Source organism: Haliotis rubra, unplaced genomic scaffold, assembly GCF_003918875.1.
Source record: "Haliotis rubra isolate DU_JTF1 unplaced genomic scaffold, ASM391887v1 Scf98, whole genome shotgun sequence".
NCBI classification, from domain to species: domain Eukaryota; kingdom Metazoa; phylum Mollusca; class Gastropoda; order Lepetellida; family Haliotidae; genus Haliotis; species Haliotis rubra.
In genome coordinates this window covers 2,257,474-2,273,942 of record NW_025767723.1, presented here as the reverse complement: position 1 = coordinate 2,273,942, position 16,469 = coordinate 2,257,474, and the positions used below count along the sequence as shown (strand labels likewise).

Sequence of the window (16,469 nt, the reverse complement as noted above, 5' to 3'; positions counted from 1 at the left end):
AGCTAAAACTGGAAGACTGTATTGTATCAAAAACAGCATAACAAAACAAGACAGAGTAATGTGTAAATAGACAAACTATGAGTAAATAGAATTAAAAACGAAGCAGATCCATTCCCGACTCATGCGGTGCCATACATGCAAAATCTTTTTTCACAAAATATTCTTGAAATGAATCTTCTTACAAATGATATGATGGTTTTAAGTTTAATAATTTATGATTTAATGACCTTGACATTGGTACTTTTTCTGGACACTTTGTTAACACATCTGCAAATATTTACCGGATGCTTTTTGCTGTGAGGCTTTAGTTAAAGAGTGTAACTTTCAGTATTGCTTTAGTTATTGCTTCAGTTATACAAGTAATAAACTATTGAGTCATGTATTGATCCATGTAATCAAGTAGGAAGCTGAATATTACTGTTTCATTGATTTTAAATTCGCTTTCATTTTACAACTGATTAGAAGGTAAAGTGTTATTAGCCTACTGAAGGATATAGCGTCTAAGATAAAGGGAGTGTTTAGATGTTTTTACTTTGTTCCAAACAAATATACCTTCATTCACTGCTACAGGAAGACGATTTCCACCACTTGCCAACAAAAAGTATGTTCTAATTTCTACTTACGCCGAGAAGCGACTGACCAGCTTTGAAACAATCCATGAAAGTCAGTTTCCGGTTTAAGAGATGTATGATGTAATACTGTCATCAGACGAATGTGGGGGTAATGGTCAGCGTCGTTGATTTCAGCAGTTGCATTGAAATCCTACAAATATAACATGCCAAGTATAACACCAGAGCATAGCACCACAAAGTTTTGACTATCCTCAGATTCCAGTTGGTGTAAAGGTAGAATTGCTGTGAAAACTATGTTATGAATAAAGCATTGATGAACAATGTGTTCTGGAGGCTTGTTACGCCCCCAAGACGTTATTTGAATATGCATAGGCACAGGGATACGTTTACCATACAATTCATAATTCAAAGGGCTCTCACCCAAAGCTGAGGTGAATTATATTATATACATTTTATCTGATATTTTTCCAGGAGTTTGGATCACATTAAACCAAGACAATGTCATGCCGTCACAAAATCCAATCCAATTCCCGTGCATCACTTCCTACCAAACGCCACGGGATTTCGAAATCCGCACCAAAGCTCAAAAGCATCCGGTTTACATGGTCTGTTTAAGTATTCATTATAAATACAGTGGGTGTGTTACCGGTTGGAATGTTGGCAACAGATATATGTAAACAGACCCATTTGTTTTGACTTCAGTCTGTGAAAACGTTAAGTTCTAAAGGACATGTATGTGAGCGATCTAAACAATTTCCATACCTCTGTCTTATAAAACATTTCATAGAGACATTTTTTCATTAAGTCTTTTGAAATAATATAATAATATTTTGACTTGGAACATACATGTACTATTTTCCAGTGTCAAGTGAACGGTGTACTATTTCTTTGCAAAACGTTGGGACAAAATAATATTTTGCAGGAGCCGGAATACTACGTACTGTTGCGTTTGACCTTAAACATCAACCATACACGACAAGTCCTTGGATATGAGATAGGACGTAAGTCGTCATGGAAGGACTATTCTTACAACAAAAAACAACAAAAAGACCTGACCATATACATCGTCCTTACAAAACTCACCATGCTCATCGTGAATTGCATATTGCTCTGTCCAGAACACACCCACACGTCACCAAACAGGACATCGTACAGAGTTAGCTTCCCTTCCCTAGATGTAACTGTGATGATGTGTGGTCCACCGGCGCTGACTGGCGGAAGCTGCGCATACCATACAACAGCACCGTTATCTCCGTGTCTTGTTGTCGTTGTCACCGATCCCTTCCCAGAAATCTGGACCGTGACAGTTTCCCCCACATTTGATGCAAACCCCCATATGGTAGCCTTCTTGGGTGCTTGTTGCAGTACCATATGATTAGCATAGGACTTCGAGAAGCTGAACGAACCTGCTTCCACTGATGATGAAATGAAACATAAACTAATATGGATCATCATATATAGCGTTTCGGCACTGTAGCACACATGGATATATAAAACATGTCTATCCGTATCACCAAATGCAACCATTAATAGAAAGTTCGCCTTTCCCAGTGTGGTTAATTCAGAAATTCAGAACCAGAGGTTCAAGAGCATAGCCCCTTCAAGGTCAATATGTACGATTATGCCCCAAAATGTCCACTACTATTTGAACATTTTCCAAAAGCAATCATTACATTTTAAAAGTTTCAGTAATGTCCACCGTGAAGAGCCGGGTTGGTCTTCAGCATCAGCATGACACTGTGCTAATGACGATGACCACTTAATCTGCCCAAAAATATCAAAAATACAAATAATTACGCATTTCAAAATGATAGTTTGTTTTATATAATAAAATCAGGTGTTCTTTTGTACACGACCCCTGAAGATCCGGGTTAGAATTGGTCTTCAGTCACCCATGCTTGTCGTAAGAGGCGACTAACGGGATCGCGTGGTCAGGCTTGCTGACGTTGATGACACATGTCATCGTATCCCAATTGTGTAGATCGATGCTAATGCTGTTGATCACTGGATTGTCTGGTCGATTATTTACAGACTGGAATGTTGCCGAGTGCGGCGAAAAAAACAAACAAACCAACCAACAAGCCTTGTCCACGAATACATTTGTTCACGTCCAAACGTGTCAGCAACAACAGAAGCGACTCCTGAAGTTATTACACATCACCAAGCATTACACCTGTTGTAGCATTACCTTCATTACAGTATACTATATTGCTTACATGTATAATATCATGATGGTGAACTCAAATGTCTCGAGTAAATGTCATGTTCACTGTAATGTCATTATTTCGAGTCGACATCACTTAAGGTCTGAGAAAATACAGTCTTTACCTAACAATATTAATGAGAACCGTACATGTGATTCCGGTTTCGGTTGCAGACAACCTGAGTTCTTGTTGTTGTTGTTGTTGTTGTTGCTAACTCCGCCGTCAGCAATATTCCAAGTATATGATGGTAGGCAACTGTGCATGTTCAGTTCATGTAATGAAATGTGCTCTTACAAACACATTTGTCATACAAAATCAGGGACTGGTAGCCTCAGTGCTCAAAGATGCGGAACTACCATAAGAATAAGAATGAGCATTCGAATATAATTACATTGAATAATTCTCGTTCAAAACACTTACCTAACACTTTCAAACGATAATTGTTGGGAACACATCTAGAATACATTTTTAAACATACACCCTCGTGACTTAATTTCTTTCCTACAAGAGCCAGGCCGTAACTTATACAAGTCACTGAGTATCATGGACACAAACTATCCTGCTGGTACCATAACTGTTGGGTTTTTAAGCATTACGCCAAGCGAGTATAAGTACAAGTGTATTTCAAGATTATTTCCAGTGACTGTCCAGCACATAAATACCAACCTATGTCCCTTCGTTCAAGTCAACACAAAAGCGAAAACGAATAGCATAAGATACACGTTAAGGTCACACACATTAACTAAAGTTATAAAATTGTCACATTGTTTTAATGACCTTCACTGTGACATTGACCTTACACTTAGGTCACTTACCTTCTAAAACTAAGAAGGTGTTTAACCGCCATAATGCAATTATAATTGTAATAGTTTGCACGAATTTAAACGGCATAGTAGTCAAACATCCATGTACAAATTCAACATTTCGAGCTGAACCCTTCAAACCACCAGAAAAGGTGGGAAATGAGCAACAGTGTGACACAGGTGTAGCTGTACACACAGTTTGGCCTGAAATGCTACCGTGACCGGCGGTCAAGGAATGGACAGTCACTGTGTCGGTTGTAATATTGTCGATGATATAACACTGTTGACAAGAGTTAAAGGCGATGCCCACAGGGATGTTGGAAGTGTCTAAATAATTTCTAAATTCTCCCAGTGTTTTACTCATGTACGTTTATGAACGAAAAAATGTTGAAAATATACAACTTGCCTTCAAAGCTAACCACCGAAATGAAAATCAGTGCAAGTAGGTTGAACATGGCCTGTTCATTCATTGTCACTGGACTGACAGAGTAATGCCTCTGCTTTAAATAGTGCTAAAATAGGTTATCCTTATAAGTATAACACCTGTTTTTAACACAAAACAAAAATATAGAAATCAGCGTTATTTGTACCTAAAAATAACTGAGTGAAGAAATCTAGTTAACAGTATTACGATAAGGGAATCTAGGTCAGTATGTGATAGTTTTACTCATATTCACATTTCTTTCACGTGAGCATTTCAGAGTAATGTCTCTGCTTTAAATAGTTAAATAGATAGGCTATCCTTATACGCATAGCAGCTGTTTTTACATAGAAATCCGCGTAATTTGTTGCTAAACATACCGTAGTGAAGAAATCTAGTTTATAGACAGTATTACGATAAGAGACTCCGGGTCGCTGTCATATTTTGTAAGCGTGAACAGATCCCGCAGACACTTGGAAAGATATAGGAACCCTACAAATTACCATTCATTATATTTAGTTTAACTGCCTAAAGTGAACATTAGTGCAATCTGACATTATGCATAGCGTATCTCTCACACACACACACAACAGTGGCAGCCTGGGTTTGTCCAGACATGGTGTGATGTCATACTGAGCATTTGGTATCTCATTAAGGACACGACAGTGGTAGCTCAGGTTCGTCCGCTTATAGGTGCAATGTCACACGGTGGATTTAGAATCTGTCTCACAGACACAACATTGGCAGCATAGCGTATCTCAATCATAGATACAACACAGGTAGCCTAGGTTTCTCCACACATGGGTGTGAAGTTAAAAATGAGCATAGCGTATGTCACCTATAGATAGATCAGTGGTAGCCTAGGTTTGCACATACATGGATGTGAAGTTAAAAATGAGCATAGCGTATCTCACTCATAGATAGTAAAATTTAATACAAAATGTAATTCAATGCAATGCTTGAAACCAATGACACATGTCCACATAGCAATGCATCTCCTTTGACAGTAACTACTCTTGAAACTAATCATGAAGATGTGGGTTAGAATTGGTCTCAAGCAATCATGCTTGTCGTAACAGGCGACTAACAGAATTGGATGGTCAGTCTCTCTGGCTTGGTTGACACACGTCATCGTATTCTAAATGCGTAAATCGATGTTCATGCTATTGATCATTGGATTGTCTGGCCCAGACACAATTATTTACAGACAACCGTCATATAGCTGGAATAATACTAGTAAACAGTTGAACCCAGAGATTCAGCAATATCGTTTTCTTCTTGTGGCCAACGTTCTATCTTCCACATTTATAGTAAACAATTCAGTGATATCTATGGTTTTCGTTAAATGTGTTCATAAAAGACAACAACACGGTAAAATAACTATATTCATAAATATCCTTGAATAACATATTCACATTACATATCAATACAACTGAGGTCCCAGATCCATCTAAAGGGTGACAAAGTGTATGAAGGCTGGAGCAGGACTTCCGCTCAGTTTGTTGTACACAGCACACTTCTTCATATCACAGGGGGATTCCCGCCACTCATAACGGATACCACCAAGGTAGGGGTTGCTTGAGGTGCAAGCATTGTGGTAGTTGATTGTTACAGACGTTGAGTCTGAAGCCGTGATGGGAACAGCCTTCCACAGGTTAGAAGGGTAGGTCATTGGACAGAACTTGCGGGTATCAGATATATCCCTCCTCGGGACACAACACACCTGCACAAAAGAAAATATGAAAATAATAATAACATTTTGCAGGCATTATCCCGAAGTCGCAAACACCAGTAAATGGTTTCTAGATGTTGAAAAGGTTATGCCTCTGAATAATGTCGTCAAAACAGAGACAAAATATCATTATGACGTATAAGTTTGCTCTCATAATCATAAAGATGAAGGATCGAGTTTTCATTTGGTTTCCTGTTTGACTTTGTTTTATCTAGATGGATGGTGGCCTATTGGATAAATAAATTCTCGGTTTCGATTCTCATATTCGTTTCAATAGGTGAACGACACTGTGGATGCAGCTGGAGTAATATTGCTAAAACGTTGTGAAACCTACTCACCAACTCACTCTATTTTAACCCTTGTATGACGCTTCTGTTATGACATAGTTTTCAACATTTGGCCGCTATGTAATGCATAACCGGTAGGGCAGGACACATTTACTCTTGTCGCAAACACCTGGTGTCATCATTGATTTTCAGTAATCCATTGAAATAATTTCCACAGCTATTGTTCCCCACACAACAAAAGGAATCTCTGACGAAAGTCAAGATTTGGTATTCTTTTTGCGACATTCTATATATCATATCCTACATGCCCAAAGTCATGGGTGTTCGATGACTACTGGGACGACGTCGGCGAACCTGATCACCAGACCCAGCGACAGGCAGTAAAGTTCTTGGAACACGCTCTAATCCGGCTCTTACGAAAATTCACTAATACATTTACTCTACACCATCTCCATTTGTGACAACAGTGTCCCTTACTGAACTCATTTTATCCCTGACATATGGTTATGACCTATAAATATATATATGTCATTCCCAGTGATATAAGTATGCAAATTAGATATGCTAATTTGGTAAGAAACGGGACTGTTGTCAAGCACCGCTCGAGATAAATCCTGTATAAAACGTATAAATTTGGAGCGAGCCAATTGCATTATAAAGTTTCATTTTAACTTATCATGATATGGGAACCGTAGAAGTAAACCTCCGCTCAGATCAAGGCCGTTCACAACAGGTACAAGCAAAGGTCTGTTATCTGATTCTATAATTGAATATGTTAAAGTTACTTCACCTATTTACTGTGACCATTTTGCAATGAATGCATAATTTGTTTTGGTCGAATTATCGCTGAAATGCGTCAGATCACTCTTACAATGTAACATTGACGTACCTCAAATCCGTTATTATTTCTCTTCTCGATGTTTGTCTTTGTGTTAGCATATGAAATCTGTACAGTCTTCTTATCCATCAGGGGCGGTGGGGTAGCCTAATGGTTAAAGCGTTGGCCCGTCACGCCGAAGACCCGGGTTCGAATCCGCACATGGGCACAATGTGTGAAGCCCATTTCTGGTGTCCCCCGCCGTGATGTTGCTGGAATATTGCTAAAAGCGGCGTAAAACCAAACTCAGTCAGTCAGTCAATCTTATCCACCACTTCAGTAAACCCAGTAGGGAATGGTCCTCGGTGGTCTAGCATTTCTGTTCTCTTGTAAGCCACAATCATGGCTTCGGTGTACAGTCTCTCAGCGATATCTGCCTTATTTCTGGGATGGATGCTGCAAACAAACCATGCAATTCCATAAAATATTTACAGAAGGAAATTTGCTGAACTGCTTTTGTGGAAAACAATCTGTAATTTTGAACTGCATTAATTGTATGGACATTTAATAATTTGCACAGAGTAAGTGGTATCATCATTAGCAGAATGTCAGAGAAATAGATTGGACAATACTTCGGAAACAGATTGCTCTCAAACTATCTCACGTTGAAATATAGACTGGGACTGTTGTCGAGACCTTAGCATGTGTAGTATTGTTAGGTATACTTCTTTTTAAAAAAGACATTTGTGAAAGTGAAATATCTCCTTTCATGTATGAAATATCATACATGTCTTACATGTTGATAGCGACATGCATCACTCTTCCTTTCTTCTGTTCTACGAACCTAACCAAAGATACATTTGGTATTTTGCTTAAAATTTTGTTATTCGATAACTATTATTGGCTATTATATTCTTGAGATGACAATTTACCTTCCACGTGGTGAATTGTAATCAGGCAGGTCCATGGCCACCGCCATGAAGGTGTTCTTCATCCTGTCGTTAGGGGCATAGCCATAGTCAGAGGTCTGGTGCCACTTCAAAATGGCCCATCAAGAATTGACATTCCAGTGTCGACACGGAGCTAACTGAAGAGATGCAATCACTATTTGTATAAGTATATATGTCCCAGTAGATGTTTCAAGAGGCAATACAATCATAATGTGTTGGAATGCACAAATACATGTTTATCCAGACAATACAATCATAGTGTGTTAACTTGTAGAAGTATTTGTTTCTGTCTATAAACGAGTTGCATACAAATAGGAAAACTTGACACTAATGACGATTGATACCGAGTGAAATATGACATGCTTATGTTGAAAAAGCCATTGGAATGTTGAAGAATGCAAAAGCCCCCAACGATCACCACAAATGTTTATATTATATAAAGGCTTAATATGGGGCATATTGCCTGATTATCTTCAATCTGTTGTCTACCTGTCCACCAAGTAACGATAATACGACATGTCAGTTCATAATGTTATTTCAAAAGCCACTAAACTGTTGAAAGAGACAAAACACCTCAGCCAATATCGATCATCATACACATTTATATTATATATAGACAAGATATAAGCCATATCTGCCAGGAAGGATTTTCACTGGCGAGTTGTTAATAGGTTTAAGAACCTCTGCTTAGTAGAAACGAGCTATGGAGCCAACGACCAGCGTGCCATTGTTTGATTGGGACATTTTTATTCGGCTGTCTACCTGTCGACCTAGTAAAGAGAATGCGATATTTCTGTTCATAAATTTATGTTTCCGAGTCTGTATTTTAAATAATTTTTTTGTCATGATTACACAATGCCATTTAGAAAGTGGTCAAATGTACATGTCAGGGTGTGGGTTCGAATCCCTGATGGGACTCAACTCAAAAAGTACTAGAATTTGTACTTTACTAAGATGGTGTAATCCCAAATATAACATATGTTAAACAGTTTTGTCTACCTGGACAAATCCAAAGGGAAACATATTGGAAGTCTGACCGTTTGTAGCTTCTGAAAACTTTTTTCTCCAGTCATCTATCAGAGCCGGGAATGTACAGCTGTATCTGTCGAGTCCGTTTTGCTGGTTTGATTCACCTGTGAAACATTGAATTGTGTAACGAGAGAATTTGGTTTTGTTCTGTTAACATATTAAACCACGAGATATCGAAGTAATATGTCTGATTTTTAGCATGCGACTTTGAATAACGTAATTGCAATATTTAGAGAAATCTGTTTCGTTATATCGATATATTCATTTCAGTGTAAATTCTATGTATACTCATCATTCATTCACAAGATTACCAATTAGAAAATTCCATGTCACAATAACTTTTGCCTCTGAGTACACATAAATAATAACAACAATTATTAATTCCTTGGGTCGTTCTGTATCATTAAATATTATTATTACTTTGGTTTTTTGAGTGTATTGTATTTAAAGCCCCTCTACCCAATCAATATGAGGAAGTCCTGGCTGAAATTAATCTCTTTGCACAAAACAAACCATTTATATGCTTATTAGGTTGGTTATGGTTATCACCATTCGAAGTCTAACCTTGATACCAGATGACGACATATATAGTTGTATGCAAAAGAGGATGCACCATTGAATTCCAAAGACTGGAATAGGTGTTGTGGTCCACGTCACCATTGGTATTGTACGTGGGCCTGGAAATTAACAAGCAATGACTCACTTTCCAGAATAAGTGATTGAATATTATGTCTAACGGATCACACTTACTTAGGAAAGTAGAAATCTAGTACTTTTTGTGGCTGGATCCCATCCTGGATTCGGACCGACACTTTTTGAGTTAGCCACCTCATCGCTATCACCCATAGGCACCCGGTTTCACAAAACTATCGTAACGCTACGATTGTCGTAAACCTACAATATAGGAGGTACGATTGCTACGAGAAAAGTTACGAGATCCTGGGCTTACGAGAGCTCTGTGATGACCCTGGACTAAGAAAGCACTAAAAACAGTTCGAAAAAATCCCCAGAACGTTTTCATGCTCACTTTGGTATCTGATTTTTGCTGACGCACTTGGACAGGGCGTCTGGAGACGACCATGCTTCATCAATAGTCCCTCCGTCTGCTGTTGCTATCAATACAATGGGGTACTTCAATGTTTTGTAGAGATGCTTCCCATAGAGGCAACACAGCGCGGAGAAATGTACCCAATCCGTTCCTCCCACCGAATCTGAACAAAATCAACAATGTGAAAGAAGCCAAAATTTCATCTCCAAAAAGGATTAAATAAAGTTAAATAAGGAAGCAAATTCATCCCCGACTAAATGCAATCTTCTTGGCAATCTTGTTTATTTACAGCTTTCATCATGCCGTGGAGTTTTCCACCGATTTGATAATGATGCTGCCTAACTTTGCTAGAATGCTCGAGAACTGTGTAAGAGCTATATAAAGGCTGAATGTTGCCTTGCACACACGGACTTATTACATGACTGGAGTTATACACATATGTTTCCGTCATCGAGCTGATACATCTGCCTACCGTCGCCAAGTCTGTCTGTCAACATTTCAAGACCGTGCTTGACTATTCAACTACTGTCATTGTAAACAACCTCCAATAAGTATATCTGTTCTCACCGTGAATGCCAAGACTTTGGTGAGTTAATATTTCATATTTGTGACCCAATATTTTAGATTTGTGACTCAACTGCATTGTACTAGAAATCTGTATTGTCATTCATTTTTTGTTCAATATATTTTTGAATATTTTAGACTTGTCTGTTTTCTATTTTGCTGGTTCAAAGGGGACTCTTAAACCTTTTGTCACGGCAATTTATTAACCGTAACATTTAATTCCTCCTTTTTACATTTGCAAAAGCCTAAACACACTGTAATATGTCGCGAACGAATCTTTAATGTTATAATGACATGTTAAATGTATTGGATTTAGTTTTGATAATGTCTTGTTAATGTTTGAAATGTCTTTGATTTCATTCAAGTTCTTTTTTTCAGAAATATGTGTATATTGAATTTGTCATGTGCTTTTTACAAATCGTAGAAACATATGGACATCGAATTCCAATGATAACATTTCTAAATATTGGACGCGCCTTGTATGATTGCAAGGTGCCAGACATTTTCTTTCACAAAATATTCTTTGAATGAAGCTATTGACAAGTGATCCATGCGTGTATGACTTCAAACGCTAAATGACAGTGTCAATAAATTGTGTCCATATGTATTTACCAAACTGAGGAGATCTGACTACATACCGTTATACGTTATAAGTTTAATATTTTGCATTGTCATGAGCTTGCCATTGGTTCTATTTCTGGACACTTTTACTGTTGGGAATTCGATTAGTAAGTGTAGATTTCAGCATCGCTTTAGATATTGCGTTTGATATGCAAATACCAAACCATTGAGGCATATATTCAACAAATAAGGAAGATGAATATTACTGTTTCATTAGTTTCCTTCATTATTAACCTGATTAGATGGACGAGAAGTTCATTATACTATTGACGAATATAGTGCAGTCCACAATGAAGGGTGTTTTTCGATGTTCGATGTTCGATGGCTAATGTCCAATGTTCGATGTTATCCACAGGTACGTCTAGACGATTTCCATCACTGTCATCACAAAAATGCTCCAATTTCTACTTACACCGAGAAGCGACTGACCAGCTTTGAAACCATCCATTAAAGTCAGTGACCGGTTTAAGAGATGTATGATGTAATACTGTCATCAGACGAATGTGGGGGTAATGGTCAGCGTCGTTGATTTCAGCAGTTGCATTGAAATCCTACAAATATAACATGTGCAATAAACCAGCGCATTCAAAGATTTCCGACACAATATATATATATATATATCGTTAGAGCATAACAATACATAGTCGTGACTATCCCCAGACACAGATTCCAGTTGGTGTAAAGGGCAAAATAACCGTGGAACCTTATGAATAGTACACCATAAAGCACTGATGGCCCCAAGTGAATACTGTTGCGTTCGGCCTTATACGCATACACGACAAAAAGGTATAAAAAGGACGTAGGCCTTCAAGGGAGGACTATTCTTGCAAAAATAAAACCAAAGCAAAACAACAAGAATATCTGACGGCATACATTGCCCTGACAAAACTCACCATGCTCATCGTGAATTGCATATTGCTCTGTCCAGAACACACCCACATGTCACCTAACAGGACATCGTACAGAGCTAGCGTCCCTTCCCTAGATGTAGCTGTGATGGTGTATGGTCCACCGGCGCTGACTGGCGGAAGCTGCGCATACCATACAACAGCACCGTTATCTCCGTGTCTTGTTGTCGTTGTCACCGATCCCTTCCCAGATATCTGTACCGTGACAGTTTCCCCCACATGTGATGCAAACCCCCATATGGTAGCCTTCTTTGGTGTTTGTTGCAGTACCATATGAATAGCATAGGATTTCGAGAAGCTGAACGAACCTGCTTTCACTGATGATGAAATGACACATAAACTAATATGGATCATAAGATATAGTGTTCTGGCACTGTAGCTCACCTGGATGTGTAGTCAGTAGAATAATAAGATAGCGACTTGAAAAAGGACATTGATATTCAATTATTTTCTGCTAAAATGCTGAAAACCCAATATCAAACATGTCTATCTGTATCATGAAAAGAGCAAACATTAATGGAAAGTTGAGCTTGTTCATTGTGGTAAATACAGAAATTCAGAGCCAAAGGTTCAAAAGCATAGCCAAAACAATATCAATATTTAAGATTATGCCCAAAAATGTCCACTAATATCTGAACACTTCCCAAAATTATTACATTTTAAGCTTAAAAGATTCGGTAATGTCCAGGAATACATCTGTCCAAGTCGACTCCCACTGAATAATGATCGTTCAAAACACCTATCTTACACTTCCAAACGATGCATATAACTGAAATTGTATGTATGTATATATTAGGGAGCGGGTAGTTTAAGTTGGATAACTTATCCCTTTCACAATCCCTTTCACATTTCACCTTTCCCCAATCCCTTTCACATTTGTGAATAAAATATGTTTAAATCAATCAACGATAATACCAGATTTTCTCATCATGCTTCACGAAACTCATTTTGAGTACATTTCTTAATGTTACAAGAAGTGTCTTTATTACAAGAGCTACGGCTTAAATATGACATGTTACTAAGTATCATCGACATAAAGCATCTTGCTGCGACCATAAAACGTTTTTCAGTGTTATCCCTGCACAAAATATGACATTCAGCATTAGTGTATTTCAAAATCATTTCAAATGGCAGTCAATCACATAAACAACAACCTGCGTCCCTGTGTTCAATACAAAGTAAAAGGGCAAACGAATAACGTACAATACGTTGAAGTCGTACTGACAAACTACTGTTATACAATTGTCACGTCTTTTAAACTGACATTGACGGTGACCTTGACCTTACATTTCGTTCACTTACCTTACAAAAAGAAGATGGTACCAAGCTGCCATAATGCAATTCCAATTGAAAGATTTTGCATGAAATTGAACCCCTTATAGCAGTAAAACATACATGTACAAATTCAACATTTTGAGCTGGATCCTTCAACCCATCACAAATAGCGGTAAACGGGCAACTTTGATGGACAACAAGTAAACTGCGTTGGTTTAATCCATGTTGTGGTAGCTGTACACACAGTTTGGCCTGAAATGCCACCGTGATCAGCGGTCAAGGAATGGACAGTCACCGTGTCGGTTGTAATATTGTAGAAAATGTAACATTGTTGACAAGAGTTGTCTATGTGCATAGAAGGATCTAAATAGTTTCTATATTCTCCCAATGTATAACTGATGTACGCTTCTGAACTTCAAAACGCGGAAATATGGTTTGTCCACACATGGGTGCGATGTCACACTGTGCATAGCGTATCTCACTGATAGATAGATCAGTGGTAGCATAGGTTCGTCCACACATAGCGTATCTCACTGATGATCAGTGGTACATAGGATTGAATCCACACATGGGTGCGATGTCACACTGTACATAGCGTATCTCACTGATAGATAGCGTGGTAGCATCTCACACATGGGTATGTCACCCTGTACTGTACATAGCGTATCTCAGTGATAGATAGATCAGCATAGGTTAGTCCACACATGGGTGCGATGTCACACTGTACATAGCGTATCTCACTGATAGATAGATCAGTGGTAGCATAGGTTCGTCCACACATGGGTACGATGTCACCCTGTACATAGCGTATCTCACTGATAGATAGATCAGTGGTAGCATAGGTTCGTCCACACATGGGCGTATCTCACTGATGTCACACTGTACATAGCGTATCTCACTGATAGATAGATCAGTGGTAGCATAGGTTCGTCCACACATGGGTACGATGTCACACTGTACATAGCGTATCTCACTGATAGATAGATCAGTGGTAGCATAGGTTCGTCCACACATGGGTACGATGTCACCCTGTACATAGCGTATCTCACTGATAGATAGATCAGTGGTAGCATAGGTTCGTCCACACATGGGTACGATGTCACCATGTACATAGCGTATCTCACTGATAGATAGATCAGTGGTAGCATAGGTTCGTCCACACATGGGTACGATGTCACACTGTACATGGCGTATCTCACTGATAGATAGATCAGTGGTAGCATAGGTTCGTCCACACATGGGTACGATGTCACCATGTACATAGCGTATCTCACTGATAGATAGATCAGTGGTAGCATAGGTTCGTCCACACATGGGTACGATGTCACACTGTACATAGCGTATCTCACTGATAGATAGATCAGTGGTAGCATAGGTTCGTCCACACATGGGTACGATGTCACCATGTACATAGCGTATCTCACTGATAGATAGATCAGTGGTAGCATAGGTTCGTCCACACATGGGTACGATGTCACACTGTACATAGCGTATCTCACTGATAGATAGATCAGTGGTAGCATAGGTTCGTCCACACATGTGTGATGTCACCCTGTACATAGCGTATCTCACTGATAGATAGATCAGTGGTAGCATAGGTTCGTCCACACATGTGTGATGTCACCCTGTACATAGCGTATCTCACTGATAGATAGATCAGTGGTAGCATAGGTTCGTCCACACATGGGTACGATGTCACACTGTACATAGCGTATCTCACTGATAGATAGATCAGTGGTAGCATAGGTTCGTCCACACATGGGTACGATGTCACACTGTACATAGCGTATCTCACTGATAGATAGATCAGTGGTAGCATAGGTTCGTCCACACATGGGTGATGTCACCGCCAATTACACATCAGGTTCGTTGAAACATTGGTGTGATTTCTAAGATGCTTCGGGCGGTGGGGTAGCCTAGTGGTTAAAGCGTTGGCTCGTCACGCCGAAGAACTGGGCTCGAATCCCCACATGGGTACAATGTGTAAAGGCCATTTCTGGTGTCCCCCGCCGCGATGTTGCTGGAATATTGCTAAAAGCGGCGTAAAACCAAACTCAGTCAGTCAGTCAGTCAGTCTAAGATGCTTCGCTAAAAGATCAAAATATACTTGTTTCTTAACTATAATGGTTAATTTATTACACTGTACAACTGTACTTATTACACTATACAACTGTACTTTATTACACTATACAACTGTATTTTATTACACTATACAACAGTACTTTATTACACTATACATGAATACCGTATCTCACTCACAGTCACAACAATGGTAGCCATGGTTCGTTCACACATTTGGGCGATCCCACACCGACCTCAAGAATCTCCTGACTGACACTCCCGCTGAGTGAACTATTTCTTCAAGGTTTCAAACATGACCATACACGTCCCGACATATTTTGTCATGGTTAAATGCAAATAGAATATTGAGGTAATGTTTCGTGCCTAGAAGGAACACGCCCCTGTCCTTGAAGATATACTATTTATACTTTCGAGAAAGAACGAATTGGCGCAGGTCAAGGTCAGACAGAAGACTGCTTATCTTACTTGGGCTACAGCGATAAGATAAATAAATCGGCAATCACCTACTCCCAACAAAATGGTGGGTAGACAATCAGTATGTTCGCTTAAAAGTGTAAACACCATTTAAGGAAGGGGGCGGTGGGTAGCCTAGTGGTTAAAGCGTTCTCTCGTCACGTCGAAGACTCGGGTTCGATTCCCCACATGGGTACAGCGTGTGAAGCCCATTTCTGGTGTCCCCCGCCGTGATATTGCTGGAATATTGCTAAAATGTAAAACTAAACTCACTCTCTCCCTCATCCATTCAAGGAAAGATCTATAACCGTAGTGATCTGTATCTGTCATAGAAAGATGACCAAATGGATCGGGTTGCAAAACCGTGGGCCATGATTGGTCTGTTATATGCCATCGTACACTGACGGCCTGTACCGTTGCGCATTATAACAACGACTGGTTTGTCTGGTCCAGACTCGATCATATACCGGCTGGCGAGATAATTTGAGCTTCCTCACTGTCGGACACAGACAAATGTCATGACGTTGTCCAGGAATGGCCGAAGATCTGTTTGTCTCAGGCTATCGCTCGGTTGGTTGGTTGGTTGGTTGGTTGGGTTGTTGTTTAACGCCGCACTCAGTATTATTCCAGCTATATAGTGGCGGTCTGTAAATAATCGGATCTGGACTAGACAATCCAGGGATCAACAGCATGAGCATCAATC

At 39.3% G+C, this 16,469-nt stretch overlaps 1 protein-coding gene across 1 annotated transcript; it reads right to left on the bottom strand.

The window, feature by feature from the left end:
- Nucleotides 1-5,450: 5,450 nt before the first annotated feature.
- LOC124265493 (sialate O-acetylesterase-like) lies at nt 5,451-12,229 on the bottom strand. The gene is made up of 8 exons (XM_046700288.1): nt 11,942-12,229; nt 11,461-11,599; nt 9,843-10,026; nt 9,380-9,492; nt 8,786-8,919; nt 7,769-7,872; nt 7,152-7,292; nt 5,451-5,745 (listed from the first exon to the last, which is right to left on the bottom strand). Exons 1-8 carry the CDS (start codon nt 12,227-12,229, stop codon nt 5,451-5,453), a joined length of 1,398 nt encoding a protein of 465 aa, XP_046556244.1.
- Between the last annotated feature and the right edge of the window lie 4,240 nt (nt 12,230-16,469).

What these genes read in the sequence shown, in the direction of transcription:
- LOC124265493 (XM_046700288.1), bottom strand. Translation starts at nt 12,229, where the DNA reads ATGGTACTGCAACAAACACCAAAGAAGGCTACCATATGGGGGTTTGCA. An exon ending in TGCAATTCACGATGAGCATG is followed by an intron (nt 11,600 to 11,941) that starts GTGAGTTTTGTC and finishes TTATATTTGTAG; the next exon opens with GATTTCAATGCAACTGCTGA. An exon ending in TACAATTCACCACGTGGAAG is followed by an intron (nt 7,293 to 7,768) that starts GTAAATTGTCAT and finishes GTTTGTTTGCAG; the next exon opens with CATCCATCCCAGAAATAAGG.